Raw genomic sequence first — 22,110 nt, forward strand, 5'->3', positions numbered from 1 at the left:
CATATTGTTTGTTCTTTCCTTCCTTCTCTCCCTCCCTTCCTTTCCCCTCCCCTCCCCTTCTTTCTTCCTCTCTTCCCTCCTCCCTCCCTCCATTCACGTTTACTTTCCAGGCCCTGGGTGGTGGCCTCATCAGAGCCTGGGGAAGCCTGCCATCTAGTGGAGACACAGAACCACGGCAAAGTTCCAAACCGACTTCAGTGACCACAGCAGGGGCAGCCTAAGGGGCTATGGCAGGTGTGGGGCTTAGCACCAGCTCTTCAGAGGAGATAACAGTTACTGATAATGTCCCTGGCGCACATGCCAGGATCCCATATGGGTGCTGGTTTGTATCTTGGCTGCTGCACTTCCCTTCCAGCTCCCTGCTTGTGGCCTGGGAAAGCAGTGGAAGAGGGAACAAAGCCTTGGGACCCTGCACCCATGTGGGAAACCCTGAGGAAGCTCCTGGCTCCTGCCCTTGAATCGGCTTGGTTCCAGCTGTTGTGGCCACTTGGGGAATGAATCAGCAGATGGAAAATCTGTCTGTCTCTTCTTCTCTCTGTAAATCTTCCTTTAATTAAAAAACAAAAATCTTGTTTTTAAAAAAAGTGATATTAAAACTACCAGGAAGAACACACCAGGGAAATAATACAAATGAATGAAGGCTGTTTAATAACAACAGCACAAAGATAAGCACAGGAAATGCTCGCAAGTATCAGAGAGAAATCACAGCACCAGCTGGTGAGAGAGAGGGGATAGAAAGGTTCTACTTACATTTTCTTGAAAATAAAAATTTAAAAAATGGGCAAACCACAGGGCAGAGGACCCCCATTTAGTCAATGTTGGGTACTTCCTGGTTATGCTCTGCTGCCCCTCTGTTCCATTTTGTTGGTCTTTTGCCTCCAAGCCTTGGCTCAGCCCTCACCCTCCTCCTTCCACTCTGTTTATTGGAAAGAACCTTTCCCACGTTTTGGTTCCAGCTCAGAAGCTACTTGTGAGAAGGAAGGTTTCTCTGCCTTGGATCAGAGTTCCTTGTTGGTACCTGCAGTCAGCTGTCAGCACACTGAGCTGTGGAACTGTTACCAGATAACCAGACTTGTTTTCGTTTTTGTTTTTCAGATTTTTTTTTAAAGATTTATTTATTTTTATTACAAAGTCAGATATATAGAGAGGAGGAGAGATAGAAAGGAAGATCTGTCCAATGATTCACTCCCCAAGTGAGCACAACGGCCGGTGCTGTGCCGATCCAGAGCCAGGAGCCAGGAACTTCCTCCAGGTCTCTCACGTGGGTGCAGGGTCCCAAGGCTTTGGGCTGTCCTTGGGTGCTTTCCCAGGCCACAAGCAGGGAGCTGGATGGGAAGAGGAGCTGCTAGGATTAGAACTGGCGCCCATATAGGATCCCAGTGCGTTCAAGGAGGGGACCTCAGCCACTAGGCCGGGCTGCAGGGCCCCAGATAACCAGATTTGGCCTCTGGCCAAGGACTGGTCCTGCAGCCTCAGGGTCTTGCGCCCAAGTCAGGGTTGAGCTGCAATGGACGGACTACACGGCATGTGGTTGGGAGCCTGCCACCTTAGGCATTGCACAGGGACTCTGGAAGCACCTAAGAATTACATTGTAAATCCATTTATACGCTGCTAGAAATAAGAGAAAGAAGAGCTATTTGTGATTATTGAGCAAACTTAAGACACTGATGAAGGATAGATTAGTGTGCTCCAAGATATAAAAGAAAACTTTACTGAGCCAGCATGATGGCTCAATCGGCCAACCTTCCACCTACAAGCACCAGCATCCCATATAGATGCCAGTTTGTGTCATTGCTGCTCCACTTTGTAGCCAGCTCCCTACTTAAGGTTTGGGAAAGCAATGAAAGATGGCCCAAGTTCTTGGAACATCCACATGGGAAACCAAAAAGAAAAAGCTCTGGGCTCCTGGCTTCAGACCAGCTCAGCTCTAGCCATTGAAGCCACTAGGGCAACTAACTCGTGGATGGAATATCTATCTCTTCTCTCTGCAAATCTACCTTTCCAATAAAAATAAATCTTTAATAAGAAAGGAAAGAGTGGAACTTTACTCAACAACATGGAACAGAATCAAAGAAAGCGCTAATAGAGAAAAACTTTGTGACAATAGACTGGTGAAAATGTACTCTCAGATACATTGCAGTGGATAACGGTCCAGTGTCAATATAGAGATTCCTTTTAAAAGAAATGAAAAGTGTGGACAGAACGATATATAAGTAAATGTAATTAAGGATGTGAGGAAAATGCAGACTTTTTAGCTATTAAAGAAATGCAAATTAAAATGCGTCATTTCATACCAATTAAACGTTTTTTTTTTTCCTAACCATAAAAAAAAATTTATTTTGACAGGCTTGCCAATCTCGTTTCCCCAAAGGCAGTGCTAAAAGAACAGGAAGCCTTTAAATCTGAGATATGATTTAGAAATGTGTAAAAAAGAGCAATCACACTGCTCTCGTGTTTTTACTTGGCTACGAAAGTGTAAAAGGAAATCATTCCCAAGTGGAAAAAAGAAATCGCCTAATTGTAATTTTCAAAATCAGTAAATGAGATGATTGCCAAGCAGCGCACAGGTTATGAAATTCAATCCTCCTTGCAAGCTGGGAGTACCACCCCCACCCCACCCCCCCCACCCCGTTTCCTGTCTTATAGATTCTTGCAATAGTCATGAAACTCTTGCATCAGAAGTTCAGGACTCTGAATTTAGTTGGCCCAAAAACTGCAGCTAGACCATTGTATTTATGTGTGCTGGTTCCCCACACTTCCCACGTCCCAAGACGGTCACAGACAGGGCCCGTGGTGCACTCCTGTACAGTTAGTGGGCTGCATCAAGGGAGCGAAAGCCTCAACTTAATATCCATTGCCTTGATAGGAAGTGGGAGCCAGCCTGCTTTTTGCCCACCCTTTGAGGATACTTGCTATAAATATAGCTCACAGAACTGGCCTGGCTAATGCACACCCAAGGAGAAGGTACAGCTATAACCTCCAACAACGTCGCATTCATCCCGCAACAAACCCACTCGAAGGTGTTGGGCGACCTACGGCAGGCCTGGCACAGACCTACATGGTGTAGTGACCAAATCTGCCCAAGAACAGCTTCCTGTTAGGCAAGGCACATCATGGAAAGAGAATTAAATAACCAACATGATATTACTTTTTCTAAGTGTTGTGATAAGAAAGAGTGGTGGAACAGAGGGTCCTTGGATAGAATGATCCTAGGTCCTGTGTTCATAGAAGACCTGCCTCTGGTGGTGAGAGTGAGACAGTCTCGAGTGAGGCCAGTAATTGAACCACGCCTCTCCTAGGGCAGGGCATCCTGTGTAAAAGGAATAGCACATGCAACCGTCCTGAGAAGGGAAGTTGCATGTCATGTGCAAGGCATGACTAGCCATGGGGGCTGAAGGGCAACCAGCTGGGATAAATGGTCAGATGTGACGTTGGAGAACATTATTTGTTTCATTTACTTATTTTCGTTTCTTTACCTACTGCTTCATACCCCAAAATGCCTGCAACAGCCAGACCTAGGTCCAGACTACCTTAGGAGCTGGAGGTGGTCCCAAGTCAGGTCTTCCACATGAGTGACAGGTACCCCAACTACCTGAGTCATCTGCTTCCAGCATCCCTTGGCAGGACGCTGGCCTCTGCCTAGGCAGTCTGACCCAGAACGCAGGTCCCCAAAGCAGAGACTTACAACACGACACAGTGTCAAATGCCTGCCTCACCCTGTCTCAGGGAACACTGTTAGCTATTTCCCCCACAAACCCAAGACACCAGACACAGCCAGCCAGCCACTCAGAGGCCTTTTAACGATGGGAAAGGCAGCTACAGGGCAGAGGGGAGTGGGAGCAGAGAGAACGTACAAGGAAAGAAGAGAGAGAGAGAAAGAACAAAGGAGTTGGGAGAGCAGAGAGATGAGGGAGAGAGACAGAGGACAAAGGGAAAAGGCCTCTGTATAGCCTAGAGGTGGGTATGGGAAGTGGGGGGTCAGGGATTGGCAGATGTGGGTGTAAGTGGACACTAGGGATAAATGCCTCAGGGTGAGTAGAGCCATCAATTATGGGGGTCATAAGGTACAGGGATTGGTGGAGAATCGTGGTTTAAACCCCAAAGCAGGAAGCTTACTTAGGTGAGTGGGCCCTAAAGGGGATTTAAGGTAGTGCAGCAGACCTCTGTTGAGTTCAGGCTACTCGCTGGCCTGACCCAGCCCTGGCTGTTGATTTGCAGGGTGAAGCAGCAGATGAAAGATGTCGGTGTCTCTGCCTTTCAAATGAAATAAGTACACAGGAAAAGAAATCCTTGCATCCCATATAGGGATACCCAGGTTTGGTTCTGGTCTCCTGACTGCAGCTTCTTACTGATGTTGACCCCAGGAGACAGCAGCTGGCTGCTCTGATCATTGGATCCATTGAATTCCCAGCCCCAAGGTTCAGCCTGGCCTCTCCTGACCTTTGCCGGCATCTGGGGAGTGAGCCACCACGTGCGAGCTCTCCATGGCACAGCCTCCCGCGCCCCAACCCGGCGGCTTCTCAAATTGATCCAAGAGCCAATGGGGCTTGGGAGTGGAGTGATAGAGGAATGCCTAATTCCTAACGGTTTCCGACCGTTGTCCGAGGATCAATAAAATAACCCCGATTGAATGTGATCGAAAAAGGATCCGTCAGACAAGGAAATGCAGGTGTGTGTTTTAAGGGGTAGAGTGGGCGTGATGGGGCAGGACCGAGGCCGGGAGGAGGTTGGAAGGGTCCCTCTTCCTGGCCGCTGCCAAAGAGTTCAGAAGCCGCAGGCGTTCTGCCCTGAGGCAGAGAGCAAAGTCGGCCAGGCTCCGCGAAGCCCTCGCCTGAAAGGAGCACTACCAGGGGAGCGCAGGACGGGCGGGGTTTAGGAACTTTCTGTTGTACAGATCCCCAAACCCGTGGCTCCTATTTCAAGTATAGAGGAGCCCTGCGTTTGCCAGGATCGCACCGTGCTACCAGGCTGCTTGCGGAAGCGGCACAGGCTACGAGATTCCTGCACCACGGCCGATCCTCCCGGTTTTCTACTGCAGCGGGGGCTGGCCGACCCGCGGGGAGCGCGCTGGACAGGTCCGGCTCCCACTGATGGATTCTGTAGAAGGCCCCGGCCCGGCCCGGCCCGGCCCGGCCCACTCTAGGTAAGGCTCTGCGTCAAGGAGGCGGGGGCAACTCTGAACCCGCCCCTGCGCGCAGACGCTCGTGGGCTTGCGGGCTCGTGGGCTCTGCGCTCGGGAGTTGCTAAGCGCTCAGCCCTCCTAGCGCCACCTGCGTCGGGCCCGCGGAGCTGGTCGGAGCGATCCCACAAGAGTTCCAGGCAAAAGTGTCAGAGGTCTGCCACAAAGAAAGCACCAGGGTAGGACCTTCTGGACTCCTCGCCGCCCCGTGCACCTGCCAGGTCCATACCAAGCTCCAGGGTCCCGGTCCAGCTCGCCATGGCATCTGCTAGCCTACCGGCGGCCGTCTCCAGCGTCACGCTTCCCTTAGGTCCCGGGACCTGCAGCGGCAGCCCCAGCCCGAGCGGAGCGGGCAGCTCGACCCCAGGTGGCGCGGTGCTTCCCGGCCGCGAGCCACCGCTCTCCGTGTTCGCTGTGCTAGTGGTGACGCTGCTGGTGCTGCTGATCGCGGCCACTTTCCTGTGGAACCTGCTGGTGCTGGTCACCATCCTGCGCGTCCGCACCTTCCACCGCGTGCCGCACAACTTGGTGGCCTCGACGGCCGTGTCGGACGTGCTGGTGGCAGCCGTGGTGATGCCGCTGAGCCTGGTGAGTGAGCTGTCGGATGGGCGCCGGTGGCGACTGGGCCGGAACCTGTGCCACGTGTGGATCTCCTTCGACGTGCTGTGCTGCACCGCCAGCATCTGGAACGTGACGGCCATCGCCCTGGACCGCTACTGGACCATCACGCGCCACCTGCAGTACACGCTGCGCGCCCGCCGTCGGGCCTCGGCGCTCATGATCGCACTCACCTGGGCGCTGTCCGCGCTCATCTCGCTGGCGCCGCTGCTCTTCGGCTGGGGCGAGGCGTACGACGCACGGCTCCAGCGCTGCCAGGTGAGCCAGGAACCCTCCTACGCCGTCTTCTCTACCTGCGGCGCCTTCTATTTGCCTCTCGGCGTGGTGTTATTTGTCTACTGGAAGATCTACAAGGCGGCAAAGTTGCGTTTCGGCCGCCGCCGCCGCCGTGGAACGGTGCTGCCATTGCCGGCCACCACACAGGTGAGAGATCGGGTGGGGCTTTAGGATACCGAACCGCCGCTGCGGGAGGAGGAAGAGGAAGTTAGCACACTTGGGACGCGCGTGCGAAAGATGGGTGCGCTAGCGCACCTCGAACGCCACGGGCGTCCGCCCCGAGAGGCTCCTCACTCGCTCTGTTGGCGCGCCAGCACTGGGTTCTCGAACCCGGTGCACGCCAGGGGAGGGGTTTTCAGCACCAGCACACCAGGGCCGGAGCCCGAGTTAACCGCGCGGCGCTGCGAAGGCCGCAGGTGCGGCAGGCTTCCTTCGTAGTGGAGAGGGAGCGTCCAGCACCTGCACTCTTTACTTCTTTTTTGATGCTTGTGTCGTCCTGAGTCCCGAAGCCACCCGTTCCTGGAACCTGCTGGGGCGAGACAACCCACTAGTTCTGCCGTGGAGTGAAAAGAAATCTGTTGGCTGTTCTATCTGCGCCGGATTCCATACCCGTCCCACAAGCTACATTCTTCGCCTTAATTGGGCTGCTCGCTGGTGAGGGAGTGAGAATAGGCATAAAACTCCAGGTATGTCATCCCAACACTATCCTTTAGTGATTCTGGAGACAGAAATATGGGTTCAAATCCCAGGTGGGGACATTAGAGCAGTTATGTGATCTCCCTGGGCTTCCTTCCTTGTCTTTAATTCCTACTTGATAGCGCCCTGGGTGGGGGCTTCGTGACATTAATGTGAAGCACCTGCCGCCTGGTCTGGCACGCTGAGGAGGGAGGATGCTAACAGGATGTTTCCTGGGAGTCTTCACGGTGGCAAACTGCCACTGGAACTACTGAGTGTGTCTGGCAGACTTTTCTCCTGTCATTCTTCAGGAAGCTCTCTCTCCAGCCTGAAGGCTCAAATTTCCCCTGTGGGGGTCGAGAGGAAGGGGTGGTCTCAGGTGTTTCGTGTCAGAAGCACCCAGGCCTGAGTGAATGAGTGACTGCTCCTTCCGGATTGAAACACCTGCAGTAAGTGGAAAATGGAAATGGGGCAGGATGCCCTACCCCCACCCCCGATTCTGGTTTTAGTTCTGGAAAATGAACTCAGACACCTAGGGTACCAGACACATGTGCTTTTGAGAGCATTCTCTTTGATTAAATGGCAATGACATTTGGTACATAGCGTAAGAATGTCAATACTATCGTTGAAAAACGTTGGTAGGGAAGAGCTTGCTTCCGAATTCATGCTGTTGTCTGCAAAGTGCTTCAGAAATGCCTGCAATGATGATAATTCTGATCGCTGAGGTCGGCCTGATTGTTACTAGCTATGTCAACCTGGTGCGCACCCAGAACAGTCGTGAAAGACTTGCCAAGCCTGCTTGTCATCTTTGCTTCACACAGATCCCATTCACGCAGGTGACACAGGGAAGGTGTGGCTTGATGGGAGGCTGGCCCAAAGGAAGTGGCCACTGGTGAGAGCAAAGCGCTCTGGGGGCCGGGTTGTGACTTAACCACTCACTGGCGGTGGGAGCTGTGGCCAGCCCTTCCCCGCATCAGGTCTCTAGTTGCATCGCTAATGCTGGTTTCCATCTAAGTCATGTCCACGAACGAGCCTTGGAGCGCAGAAGGTTGAGTTGTGGCTGGGGTAGTGTTTGCTGCTGCTTTGGCGTTTGAAAACCTTTAAACCTGAACGCTGTTCCCGAGTCAGCATTGGTGAGCCCTCTGGCCATGGCACACCAAGCAGACATGTAAAATAAGGTTCCGGGAGGTTTTCTTTCTGCTTCTGCTCTCACCTTCTTGCTTCAGGGCCCTGGGGAATGTGAGCTGGGAAGCATTTGGGCACTGCCAAGTGCGCTGCTTTCTGCCAGGGATGAAAATCTTCATGGGATCAGAAGGTTGCTCTTGACAGACCACAGCCTGGTCTTTTCCCAAATCCTTGCACTAAAATAATTGCCATAAAGGGATCTGAATAGCTCCTGGAATGTGATTAATCCTTTTAGAACTAGAGAAGGGAAAACAAATGTTTAGTGAACCTTTATCTTTTGCTCCCGTCCCCACCCTTTTTGCTGATTTGCATTCATCCTCTTGTTGAGTGGTCATGATCTGACAGAACTGGCATTCAGTCGCTATGCTAGGATAAGCTGAGAGTTGCTGCAGCCGCAAGCCAGTAACAGTGCATGTCCATCCCAAGTTCACGGTGGGTCTTGCAGCTCCCTGAATGGCTGTTCTCTAGGCAGTAACACATGGATTTATGCTGGTTGGTGTCTTTTAGCTATGCTGGCTTGAACATGTGGCTTCCAGAGTTGCAGTGGGAAAAGAGGTGTGTGGTAAATGACTTTACCACATCCTTGTCCTGATCAGGCACTCGCCATCCTGCTCACAGTCCACGAGTCGGACCCCGTGGGAGCTGGAGGGGAGCATGTGGGCACCTGAAGAGACTGACTTTGTCACGCAGCCCTCATTTTATGGATGAGAAAACTAAAGCAGCAGAAAGTTAGTTCTTCCAAAACCAACGCAGTTACCAGGGGCAGTAGCTGAAGCTGACACCACATCCAGAGTTACTGGTCTTTTCACTACTTGCCATCCATAGTGTCTTTGAGAGCGGTCTTGCTCACAGGTGTTTCACTTGCCAAAGAATGCTGTGTTCAGATCCCAGTCCGGGTGGTTCTAGAGGATCCTGACCTCAGAATCACTCACAGGAGGCCAGTGTTGAGATTGCAGTGCACTGAGCCACCCCCTGCAATACCTGTGTCAGAGTGATGGCTGCGGTCCCAGCTGCGCTGCTTCCATTTCTGCCAGCTTCCTCCTAATACGCCCGAGAAGACAGTGGGAGGTGACTCAAGGAGTTCCTGCTCCTGGTTCAGCCTGGACTAGACCTGGCTGTTGTAGCCATTTGCGGTGTGAATCCATGACTACAAGATCGCTGTCTGTGGCTCCTCTCTCTGTCACTCCTGTCTCCGTCACTCTGCTTTTCAGATACATTAATCATTTAGGAGGGGGGGAAATAGAGCCCTCAGTGAACTGTCCTTTCCAGATTTGCACACAGTTGAGAACCATCGTGGCACGGCTGGGCTTCTTGCAGAAGATGACTTTATGGATACTCATATACTGAGATACTGAGCGCCCTATACATGTTGTAATCTGTTCCCCACGGCACGGGCTGTAGTTATTATCTATTGCTCCATACACTGTATTACTTAGAAAAGGGGAAATAAGAGTTTATATGACTTTTAACATGTGCCACCAATTTTGTTTTTCCTTTTCACAGTTTGACTCCTGTGTACAAGCTGATGTTCAGACCACAGTAGGCATCCTACACAAAATGATTACTTCAAAGCACCCATGGGAGTGCTTTGGTTTATATTAAAATTAGAAGTCAACATAGTTACAAATCCAGCCTTGATTATGCTAGCATTTATGTCAACATAATTTTAATTATTTTTTTAATGGAGGAAGAGAATGATGAAAGTCAAGATACAGACTAAGATGGTGCCTTCAACTCCCTCCCTCCCTGACTGGGACCTGGATGTGTGTGCAGTGTCTAAGAGCGTGAGCCTGGGAAATAAGGAGACTCGAGTCTTTGTTCTTCCTGTGCTACTTACTGTCACTTTAGTCAAATGACTTCATGTGGGTCTGCATCTCCCTGTTGGTAAAATGGAAATAGGACCATCTGTCACATAATGTTCTTGTGAAAAGCAAATGAGACAATGGTGTACATGAAGTGCCTAAAATGATAAACCATAAATGATAGCTGCTATATTATTTTGACTATTTTTCATTCCTCTTATAAACAAGAAAATTGTTTTATTTCTCTCAATGCTCTTCTGGGCTACCCTAGGTGGATTGGTTATTATTGGTTATTGTGTAACAAATCATCCCAGGTTAGTGGTTTAAAGCAGCCAAAGTGTGTTAGCTCACAGTTCCTGTGGGTCAGAAATAGGGAACAGCCCAGCTGCACAGTTCCAGCTTGAGGATTCCCATGGTAGAGAGAAGATGTTAAATGGGATTGTTTTCATCCAAAGGCTTGACAGGACAAAGGAACTCGTTTCCAAGCTCCTTTACTGGTACCATCAAGTTGGCTATTGCAGGAGACTTCAGTTTTTGCCACAAGAGCATCTCACGGCACTGAGTATTATGAGGAAACGTGGGGGGAGGAATCATCACATCTCAAGACAGGAAGCCAGAGAGTGACTCAGGGAGGGTCAGACTTTTTTTTTTTTTAATTTACTTATTTATACTTGAAAGGCAGATTTATAGAGAGAAGGAAAGAGGGAAAGATCTTCCATCTGCTGGTTCACTCTCCAATGGCCATATTGGCTGGAATTGAGTTAGCCTAAAGCCAGGAAGCCAGGAGCTTCTCCCAGGTCTCCCATGTGGGTGCAGGGGCCCGAGGCTCTATCCTCCTCTATATTCCCAGGCCACAAGCAGGGAGCTGAATCGGAAGTGGAGCAGCCAGGGCATGAACCAGTGCCCATATGGAATGCCAAGGCTTGTAAGAGAGGATTAGCCAATTAAGCCATTGTGCTGGCAAACCCTCTTTCTCCGACCCTTTCAAAAACAAACACAAAAACCCAAGCCCTGAGCTGGATGATTCATTCATTCATAATCCAGACTGTTTCAACTGTATCTGAGACATTCTCACTGTGTTTGCTTTCACGGATGTTGTCGGTTTTGAACAACCACTGGAATTGTTGTAGTGGCTTAATAACAGCCTTGTAAGGAATCTTTGCATCCTGGAAGTCTGTGTCCGGTCAATATGTGCACTGGTAGGTTCCACGAGGGATTAGGACCAACCTTCCTTCTTTCAGATTTCCTTTGGTGGTGTTTCTTCTTCATCTTCTCCTTCTTTTCCTCCTTCTCCTCTTTCTTCTTAACAGATTTATTTAATTTTATTGGAAAGTCAGATTTACAGAGAGGAGGAGACACACAGAAAGACCTTCCATTCCCTGGTTCATTCCACAAGTGGCTGCAATGGCCAGAGCTGAACTGATCTGAAGTCCAGGGACCAGGAGTTTCTTCTGGGTGTCCCATGCGGGTGCAGGGTCCCAAAGCTTTGGGTCGTCTTCAACTGCTTTTCCACACCACAAGCATGGGAAGTAGAACAGCCTGGGTATGAACCAGCACCCATATGGGATGCTGATGCATGCAAGACAAGGACTTTAGCTACTAGGCTACTGTGCCGGGCCCTGATGTTTCTTCTTATTAAGCCAGTTATCTGACAGTATTAGAGGATTACAAACATTTGTAGGTTCTTTCTATGAAATCTAGAGGGTTTTTTCTTTCTGATTTTTAGAGGAAGAGTTGGAGAATATGAAACTGTTACTTATTGAGGTAACACTTTCCATTGTGATATCCACAGGAAACTTAGAATACAGGTAATAGTCTTCCTAGAAAGTTGAAAAATTGAAGATGAGACCCCAATGCCTTTGGCCTTTGATCACACCCCAGCATCTCTTCCTTAGCTTGCAGGTCTTATGTTTATGAAATGAGGGAGTGACATGAGTTAAACCCTGAATTATGCAGATTCAAATTGCCCCATGGCCAACCTGTGGATGCTGGCTTCTGTTCCAAGAGCTCTGGGGGAACTCAGATGCCCTGATCAAGGAAAATACTCGACCTGCACTTAGAACCACACAGACTGAACACACATCTGCCATTCCACGGAACATGCCCTGACCCCTATCTCTGACCAATCAAAAGAAGTTCAGTTACATGGTGGACCAACTAGAGACCCCACATGAACCAATCAGGCGCGTCTCTCTGCTCACCCCCCACCCCCGCCACCCTGGAACCACAAGACTCATTGTCTCTAGCATCTTGGGACGTCTGGGAATTAAGCATTAGTTTTCTGATTCTCTGATCTTCGCAAAACACAAATCATTTTTGCCAGTGCCAATGATTGGCTTGCTGTTCATCAGGTGGATAGAACCAGTCTGGGGCTCTATGGCAACTCCGCCCAGTTTGGGCATGTTTCGTTAACAAAATGTGGCGCCTCACTGGAATAGCACTAAATGTCTGCATTGGTTTGAGCCTTGATTCTGTCGTCCTTTCTTGATTTTGTTGCGAGTATAACTGAGTGGGATGGTGTGTGGATCTGCCAGTGGAGACGGCTGGAGTACAGATTCTTGTTTCCCTAGGAATTTCAGCCATGAAGCAGTTGTAGTAGTCAAGGTGGCAAGGTTTGATGTGGTTAGGGCATCTGTCAGAATGGGTGGGTACCTCTGTGGACAGATCTGGGCATGTGCCAAGATATTCAGTATGGGGTAAGCAAGGTAAACAAAACCTTTAATGTAGAGTACACCTGACAGCCAGGCAGGCATGTCAGCAAAGAGGAGAAGGAGGCTTGTAAGGCTTTGGGGTCCAGGTCTTCCTACCATTTCTCCCCACCCATCCCCTTTTCTTGTACAAAAAGTTTGTTGGATATGAAACAGGTGAAATGTATCCTGTGGTTTTATTGTATTACAGGGCTGAGTAGCCCTCTGAACCAGACAGAGGAGCTTCTCTTGGCAGAGAGGCTGGGACCCCCGGCTTTGTGGTGTGAAGCACCGGGCTGGCTCCAAGGCGTGCTTTCCAGGCTGAGGTTGCTGCTCCACTCCTTCCCAATTGTGCTGTGTTGTCCCTGTGAGTCTCCACACAGATGAGGCTGATTTCTCTTTTCCTGTCCAAGATCATCTCGTGAAGAACTAGGAAGTGCCTACGATTTTACTCTGCCACCCGACATGGCAACCTGTCCCAGTTCACTGGATGCTGGTAGAAGACAGGAGTCTCTTGAGTTGGAATCCTCTTTCAAGCCATGTCTTAACGCAGCAGAGAGAAACCCTGCTGGCCTACACCCAGAGAAACTGGACAGGCACCTTGGTTCTGCCTTTTCCCCAATATGAAAGTACCCCATGCATAAATATTCTTAGAAGAGGCTCTGGACATGAATGTTTGGCCTAGAGGTAAAAGAGCAGTGAGGCTTCCCATAACCTACACTAGAGACCTGAGCTCGATGTCTGTCTCTGCTTCTGGCTCCTGACTCACTTCCTGTGAGTGCAGACCCCGCTTGGCAGTGGTGATGGCTCAAGTGATTGTTCCCTACTGCCTATATGGGAGACTTGCATAGGGTTCCAAGCTCCAGCTGTTGCAGGCATTTGAGAACTGAAGCTGTGAGTTCTTTCTCTGTCTGGCTCTCTTTCTTTCTGCCTTTCAAATAAGCAAATTAAAGTTGTAAAGCTCCAGAGGTTCTGTGGGAGCCTTTGCAGATAAGTCCCGTATACTTAGAAACACAGAATAGCACGTGGGGGTGCGAGTGTGGACTCTGGGTCACATCACCCACGTTTCACATCCAGCTCCAAGAATAAGCATCTAAGTCACTCGAGACTCTAGCATCTAACTCCTGGGATTTTTTTCCAGTGGTGAAATGGGAATAATAATTCCAGGGATCAGTGTGTGGATGAGTGTATGCCTTTCATTGCAAATGTTTAGTATACAGGCTGCCTTTTGGTTTCCTCAAGGGTATTGCATTTTAAACTGAGAAAACCCCTCCTGAGCCAGGATTATCCACAGTTAACTCATGTTCATGGATGCTATCCCTGGGAAGGTTCCATTGCCTTCCAGGATCACTCCGCATGGGGGTACCAAGCTCAAGCTGAGAAGCTGTGGACACAGGGCTTCCAGCAAATACATCAACGCTGATGAGGTGTCTGTAGCAGGGGACAAGGTGTGTTTCTAAAGAGTGAAATTCTTTTAAAAACTTAGCATATAACTACTATGCATATATGCAGGTTACAATCTTGTTTTGATCACATGTATAGATCTATAATCAGATTGAGATGCTTACCTGTTACCTCGAACCTTTATAATTTGGGGTAGTAAAAAGTTTCCAATCCTCTCTTCTAGCTATTTTCAAATATTGAATATAATTCTGCTAACCATAGTCACCCTACTGTGAATTTGAAACCCAGAACATTTTCTTACTAATTGCTAACCCTATTTAATCAGTAGATGTGCGTTTTCTGTTTCTCTTTTTTATTTGTATTCAAAAGGCAGATTTGCAGTGGGGAGGGAGAATAGGAGAGAAATATCTTCTAGCTACTGATTTACTCTAAATTGCTGCAATAATTGAAACTGGGCTGATTCAAAGCTAAAAGCCAGGGGTGACCTCTGATTCTCTCATCTATATGTAGGGGCACAAGGACTTGAGCCATCCTCTGCTGCTTTCTGAGGCATATTATCAGGGAGCTGGGTGAGAAGTGGAGCAGCTGGAACATGAACAGGCACCCATATGGGATGATGGCCCTGCAGGCAGAGGCTTAGCTTGCTACACCATAGCGTTGATGCCAGCCTCATCCATTTCTTTAATACACACACACACACACACACACACACACACACACACACATATCATTTATTTGGAATGCAGAGTTACATAGAGTGGGAGAGACAAAATCTTCCATCCTTTGGCTTAAGTCTTAAATGGCCACAACAGCCAGGAGTAAGGCTGAAGCCCAGAGCTTCATTCAAGTTATCCCTGTGGTTTGCAGGGACCCAAGCACTCAGGCCATTGTCCACTGCTTTCTCAGGTGTGCTAGCAGGGGTCTGGATGAGAGGTTGAACAGCTAGGACTTGAGCCAGTGACCATATGAGATGCCAGTGTTGCAGGTGGCAGCTCCACCTGCTGTAATATCACAACACCTGTTTCCCCCAGCCCATCCATTTCTTCACACAAATTTGGAGTTTGCATTATACAACAGAGGCACTCTAGTGCTTTAAAGGCCCTTTGGATCCGTAGAAAAAATAGCTGCAAAACTCCCTTTGATGAGCTTCCCAGGAGGAAAGCGATGGGGGGGGAAATCAACTTTTTAATTCTTCTGACAATGTTTTTCCCCCTCCACCGCTACATATTCACAAAGCAACTTCAGGATGCCATATCCTATCACTTAGATTTACTTGGATGACTTGATGATGGTCTGCACCGGGGTGAAATGGGCGTCTTCTCTTCTAAATAGAAAAGCTGGCATGCCCTCCCACCACCTGCGGACAGCAGTACCTCGGGATGGCTTTCTGTCTGGTGTGTCAGTTCTCAGCTGTCTTCCCGGAGCGCGCGGCTTCTCGCGCTGGCATTACTGGCTTTCCTTCTCTCCAACTGGGAGCCTGGACTGCTGGATGTGCTGTGGGAAAGAGCCCTTGTTTTCCGCTGTTTGTGTGTGTGTGTGTGTGTGTGTGTGTGTGTGTGTGTGTGTGTGTGTGTGTGTGTGTGTGTGTGTGTGACTGATCTAGGAGGTACTGGGGCTTGGGGAGGAAGCAGAAGACCTGGAATTTTAAGACTGATGTTAAATGAAGGGCCCTGAGGTTGGATTAGATCACCTGAAAACTGGGACTCACTCACATATGCTTGTCTGGATCCGAACACGAGGTGTCAAGTGGCCCATGCTCAAGCTGCTGACCTGCTAGCGTCTTTCAGTTGTGGGAAGATAGTTCATAGATGTCAGATCATCTTGATTGATGGTTCTGGGTATTTCAACTATAGCCTGACCGATTTTCTGTCTGTTGGATCTGTCCATTTCTGGTGAAGCTTAAAGTATTAACTACAGTAAACTAACTTCTCCCTGAAACATTTTTTATTTTAAAGATTTATTATATTTGGAAGGCGGATATACAGAGAGGAGAGACAAAGAGGAAGATCTTCCATCCAATGATTCACTCCCCAGGTGGCCACAATGGCTGGAGCTGAGCCAATCCGAAGCCAGGAGCCTCTTCCGGGTCTCCCATGCGGGTGCAGGGTCCCAAAGCTTTGGGCCGTCCTCGACTGCTTTCCCAGGCCACAGGCAGGGAGCTGGAAGGGAAGCGGGGTTGCCAGGATTAGAACCGGCGCCCATATGGGATCCCGGGCATGCAAGGCGAGGACCTTAACCACTGTGCCACTGTGCCGGGCCCAATTTTTTTTCTTGCCTTATGTGTTTTGATGCTCTGATGTTAATAATATATACAATAGCAATTATTGAGTCTAAGCAAACTGGTAGCTTTATCATCATTCATTGTTCTTTACCCTTTATTCATTCATAAGCTTTCCTTAGGCTTTTTTTTTCCCAGAAATTGATCTAGTGCCTTTTTCTTTTTTATTGTGTGAGTATGGTATACCAACCTTCATTCCTTATTTTTTTCTTTTAGACTTTTTTTTTATTTATCAGAAATGTAGAGTTAGAGAGGGAGACAGGTAGATGAGAGATCCTCCATTTGGTGGTGCACTTTCCAAATGGTTGCAATGGCTAGGGCTGGAGCAGGCCACAGCCAGGAGTTTCAGCTGAGACTCCAGTGTGGATTCAGGAGCCCAAGCACTGAAACCGTCCTCCATTGCCTTCCCAGGCATGTTGGCAGGAAGGTGGATTAGAAGTTGAGTGGCCTGTGCTTGAGCAGGTGTCCACATGGAATGCTGACATGACAGGTGGTGGATTTCCCTGCTGTGCCACAGTGCCAGTCCTCATCCCGCTACTTTTAATTTTTTCGGGGGGCGGGGTGGTAGTGGTGGTGGTGGTAATTTATTCTTAATTTTTTAATTGTTGTTATTTTCCATGATACAGCTTTGCAGGTATAGGGATCCCTTCCACCCCGCCTCTTCCTTTCTCCTTGTATTCCCTTCCCACACATTTCGCCCGTGTTGTTACAGTTGTGTGGTCCTTTAGCAGCAGTTACAAGTGGAACATCCTGCTGTTTTAGTGTGTCCTGGAGTTGCAGTTACAGGCAATGGCGGAAAGTGGTTCCAGATGGTCAGAGTATATTTAACAGTCTCACCAGGAGTCCTTCTATCTGGGAGGGGAGATGCTTACTGAAGCGTAGCTTCACTGATACGCTGGTCTCCATGACACAGTTCATCTATGAGAATTTATATATATACTTGTTCACATGTATATCTGTTTTGCATTCTGCATAGCTGTCGCTTTGTATCAGAGAGAGTATATGGTATTTTTGTGTCCCTTCACTTTGAATCTCTGCGTGTCCTTAAGCTGACAGCGTATTTCTGGTAAACAGCATGTGGTTTGGTCTTGTTTTTGATACACTCTGACAGTCTCACTTAACTGGCATACTGAGCCCACCGGTATTCTGGGTGATTACATGGCATCGTTGCATTAACATCTACTGTGTTTATTATTTTCTATTCGCCTATCTTTATTTTCTTACACTTTTGGCCTTTTGTTTTGATAAGTTTATCATTATATTTTTCCTGTTGGGTATAATCCTTTAATTCAGAGAATATTCATGGGGAAGTGAGAGGAATGTAGAGAGAATATGAATGGGAAGGGACTCCTGGTCACTCCCCTAAAACAACAGTTGGGAAGCTGAAAGCTGGGCACGTGGTCTCGTTTGGCACGTGGGTGGCATCATCCAGCTACTTGTCCAATCAGCCCCACCCGCCTCCCCTGGATCTGCAGCAGGAAGGTGAAGTCAGGAGCTGGAGCCGGGGACTCCAATGGAGGATGCAGGTGTCTGAACTGGCTCATCTTCCAGGCCAAATGCCCATTTCTGTTTTCTTTAAAAAAAAAAAAATGTTTGGGCCCGGTGTGATAGCAAAGTGGTTAAAGTCCTCGCCTTGCATGTGCTGGGATCCCAAATGGGCGCTGTTTCTAATCCCAGCAGCTCTGCTTCCATCCAGCTCCCTGCTTGTGCCCTGGGAAAGCAGTCAAGGATGGCCCAAAGCCTTGGGACCCTGCACCCGCACAGGAGACCCAGAAGAGCTCCTGGCTCCTGGCTTCGGATTGGCTCAGTTCCGGCCGTTGTGGTCAATTGGGGAGTGAATCAGCGGACAGAAGATCTTCCTCTCTGTCTCTCCTCCTCTCTGTATATCTGCCTTTCCAATAAGAATAAATCTTTAAAAAGCATTTATTTTATTTGAAAGGCAGAATCAGAGAGGCCAAGACATAGATCTTTCATCCACTGGTTCACTCCCCAAAATGCCCCAACAGCTGAGGTGGCTATTCTGAAGCCAGGAGTTTCTTCCAGGTCTCCCACATGAGTGAAGGGGTCCAAGCCCTGGGTCATCTTCCTCTGCCTTCCCAGGAACATGAGCAGGGAGCCAAACCAGAAGTCGAGCAGCCAGGGGTTGCCCCAGTGTTCACACGGGATGCCAGCATCGCAGGCTGAGGCTTTACCTGCTGCGCCACAGCCTCCTGGTACCTGTTGTAATGCTTATATACAGTGCATTTAGAACTAATCTGAATCTACACTCAAATAACACTATACTTTGCATGGTGCTGAAGGTACCTTATAATAAAAAAAATTCTAATTTTTCTCACACTCCAATCTTTTATATCAGTGCTACCATTCTTTCTACTTATTTGTAAGGATTCCCAAGCACATACATATCATTAAATACATTCTTGCTGTAATTCATTTTGTATAAAATCATCCACAGATCAAGTTATAAAAAGGACTTATGCTGCCTATATCTGTTCATTCTCTGATCTTCCTCCTTTATGTAAATTTAAGTTTCTCACTTATGTCATTTCTTACTCAGCATCCTGCTGGCAATAAACTCTGTTTGAGAAAGTCTTCATTTCTTCTGAACTTTCAAAGGGTAATTTTGCACAGCATGGATCTTAGTTTTTTTTTTTTTTTTAACCATTAACTCAAAATATTCCAACTTACTTTTTTGTTTGTGTGGATTCTCGGGGGGGGGGGGGGAAATGGGTCTATTTCTTATCCTGTACTTCAATATATTTTTTCTCTTAATTTTCTGATGCGTAAATATGATATGCCTAGGGATAGGTTTTTGTTGATTTTCAACCTCTGTCCTCGGAGTTTTTGGGGTTCTTGGCTCTGTGGCTTGGTGGCTGGCATTAGCTGGGAGGCGATCTTCGGCATTTATTGTGTCTGTTCCTTTTGTGTTTTGGCTTCCCTTCTGGGGTTCTTCTTACTCGCAGCTTTCATAGGTCTTGGGCACTGCTTTCCTCTCTCGTCTTCTCTGTCTTTCAGCTTTGTGTCTGTTGTCATATCCTCTGCCCCAAGGATTCTGTCCAGTCAGCTAACGGGCCCAGCAGAGGCACCCTTCCTTTCTGTCGCAGGGATTTTGATTCCCAGCATTTCTTTATGGCTTTTAAGTTATCCTTTTCCATGCTAAACTTACTTGTCTGTTTCTGTAGGATATCTGTTTCCTCCACCAAAGCCCTTAGCGTATTCATGATAGTTTTTAAAAGAGATTTTTATTTATTAATTTTGATTGGAAATTCAGATTTACAGAAATAAGGAGCGACAGAGAGGAAGATCTTCCATCCACTGGTTCATTCCCCAAATGTCCGTAACGGCTGGAGCCAAACTGATCTGAAGCCAGGAGCTAGGAGCTGGCTATGTCTTTTCTCCCGGGGAACTAAAACTTCCACCTGATAAACACCTTAACAGGCTAGACTCTAGTGACCTAACTTCTCATGAAGACTTGTTAAGAGGAACAGAATGTTCTGGTGAATTTCCAAATGGATCCTCCTCACCTTCTCTCCATTTGCAGCTCTAGGAGTGTTTCTAAGTTCACTGTGAGGACCTGCTGGGGCTCCTGGAGGCAAGGGGAAAAAGGTGTGCACTTTACAGCTGTAGTTTGAACGTTATTTGGTTCCTGAAGTCATGCACACATTTTAAACTTCAAAGTCACAAGCTCATTGGGCCCGGGAGGAAGCTGTGGGCAGCTATGGGGCAGGCCCGTGGGTCAGCGGTGGTGTGGCCCCTCAGCAGGTAGTTCTCATGAAGCTGGTTATAAAGCCTGAGTTGGGTCTGGCCACTCTCCCTGGGTCTCGGCTCACGGGGTCTCGGCTCACGGGGTCTCGGCTCACGGGGTCTCGGCTCACCGGGTCTCCGCTCATGGGGTCATCCTTCGTCTGTGCTCTCCCCGATGCCACGTCAAAGGGATTGCCTGATGTAGGAAGTGAACTGCCAAGACGGGGAGCTAAATAAACTTTTTTCCCCCCCTTATAAAGTCAGCTGGCTCAAGTATTTCACTGTAATAATGAAGACTGGCTACCGCACTCTGAGGGGGGCATCCCGGTGACTGGGGGATGATCTCTGAGTGTTGCATCCTCGCGCCAGCCACACTGAGCCGCCCACAATCTGTCCAATCCAGTGTCAGCGTTCGCACCCCGACACCCGTATCTACTCTCATGTACACTGCGCTGCTTTGTGGTCCGTTTTTTTCTTCTCCCATTTTTTCCCCCCAAGCAGCATTTAGCCCTGTGACCTTACTGCGTGAGAGACACAGAGTGGTGGGGCTTTCAGCCTCTTTAGCCTTTTCCCTGTTGTGTTTCTTAATTGCTTTTCTGCTGTTTCGTTGTTCCAAGGTGAAGGAAGTGCCCAGGGAGGCCGAGGAGGTGTCGGCAGCCCGGGGCTGCAAAGCCAGGGCCTCGTGGCGGGAGCAGCAGGAGGAGCGGGCAGCCGTGATGGTGGGCATTCTGATTGGCGTGTTTGTGCTGTGCTGGACTCCCTTCTTTGCGGCGGAGCTCATCGGTCCCTTCTGTGCCTGCAGCCTCCCGCCCACCTGGAAAAGCGTTTTTCTGTGGCTCGGCTACTCCAACTCTTTCTTCAACCCTCTGATTTACACGGCTTTTAACAAGAACTACAATGATGCCTTCAAGAGCTTCTTTACCAAGCAGGAGTAAACACACGGGCTGGACAGACAAACTGGATGGCTGGGGTATGGTTAGGAGGAGGCAGGGAACTTGAGTGTCCCTTGTTCCTTAGCGTCCCTCCATTGTTGTCAAATGATGTTTTGAAGCCAGGCCATTGGGCCTGAACTTGGACAGCAGTGATGTCCCGACTCTCAGGAAAGACAGCAACTGTGTGGGTGGCTTGCAAACAAGTCTTTTCCCCATATTCATGCAGACACTGTGAAACAATCACGGCCCATTCCCCCTGCTATGTCTACGACTGCTAACGTGCTGGTTCCACTAACAGATTAGTGCTGACACATGAACTGAAGCTCAATTGCCTTCCTTTTGTTGACCAAAATGCCTCAGCGTGAGCCTGTCAGAGCAGGGACCCAGGGGTCGTTCCTGTGACCCAGTCAGGAAGTTGTCTCCTTTGCGAAAGAGCTCTCTCCAACCCCTTTCCCACTCAATTTAGCCTATTTTCTTCAGCCACTTTTGTCCCAGCAAGGTAGAGTGTTCCCAGAAAGTTTACCTGACATTTTTGAGAAAGCATTTAGTACAACCCAGACCTGTTCCCAAAGAAAAGGCTTGGTCATTCCTTTATATTTTCTGAACTGCTGAACGCTTAGATTTCTCTTTAAGTTGGCACTTTTGGGAGACAAGACCTTACCAAAACTTACTAGATGATTCCACTGTACAGATAGAGAATTCCCAGTGGGGTCTTAATGCAAGGGAGAGCAAGTGTAAAAATCTCCCATTACTTTCCCATACCGACTTGTATGTATAATAAACATTTTTGAGGTACTCATTTCTAGGCTCAGAACTGTCCTTGCTTGTGGTGCTTGCACAACTCTGCATGACCCCGAGATGGGGAAGACGATGCTTGTGGCAGGATTCATAAGTACCGACAGTCCCTCCCTCCCCAACAGCTACAGTGGTTCTTCCAGAAAATACTATGTGTGGCCTACATTTCGATATAAATCCAAGCATGTGGACGAGGGGAAACTGGAGTAAATCCAATCCTGAACTTGGAGCTGAAGTGGCTGCTCATCAATTGGGTTTTTAATTTGCACAAAAGTGTCCACTATGCTACTGGCTCATTTGATGTCTGACACATTCAACTGCGTACTTGTACCTTCAAACTAGAGGACCATGATACTCTTTATAAAACCTTTGTGACCAGATGGGTCTCAGAATCCAGAATTATAGTATTTGTTTTTAAATGTTAATTTAACTTACATGAAAACAAGGAGGTTAAGGGGAAAGTCAATAGAGATCTTCCATCTTCTGGATCACTCCTGAAATGGCCACAGTGGCCAGAGATGGGACGGTCTGAAGC

General features: G+C 48.6%; 1 protein-coding gene across 1 annotated transcript; it reads left to right on the top strand.

The window, feature by feature from the left end:
* Positions 1-5,437: 5,437 nt before the first annotated feature.
* LOC121155709 (5-hydroxytryptamine receptor 5B-like) lies at positions 5,438-20,783 on the top strand. Its single transcript, XM_040979170.1, has 2 exons — positions 5,438-6,220; positions 20,466-20,783. The coding sequence occupies exons 1-2, from the start codon at positions 5,438-5,440 to the stop codon at positions 20,781-20,783; spliced, it is 1,101 nt and encodes a 366-aa protein (XP_040835104.1).
* Positions 20,784-22,110: the final 1,327 nt, after the last annotated feature.

Source organism: Ochotona curzoniae, unplaced genomic scaffold (assembly GCF_017591425.1).
Source record: "Ochotona curzoniae isolate NIBS_2020 unplaced genomic scaffold, NIBS_Ocur_1.0 contig_3037, whole genome shotgun sequence".
Classification (NCBI taxonomy): Eukaryota; Metazoa; Chordata; class Mammalia; order Lagomorpha; family Ochotonidae; genus Ochotona; species Ochotona curzoniae.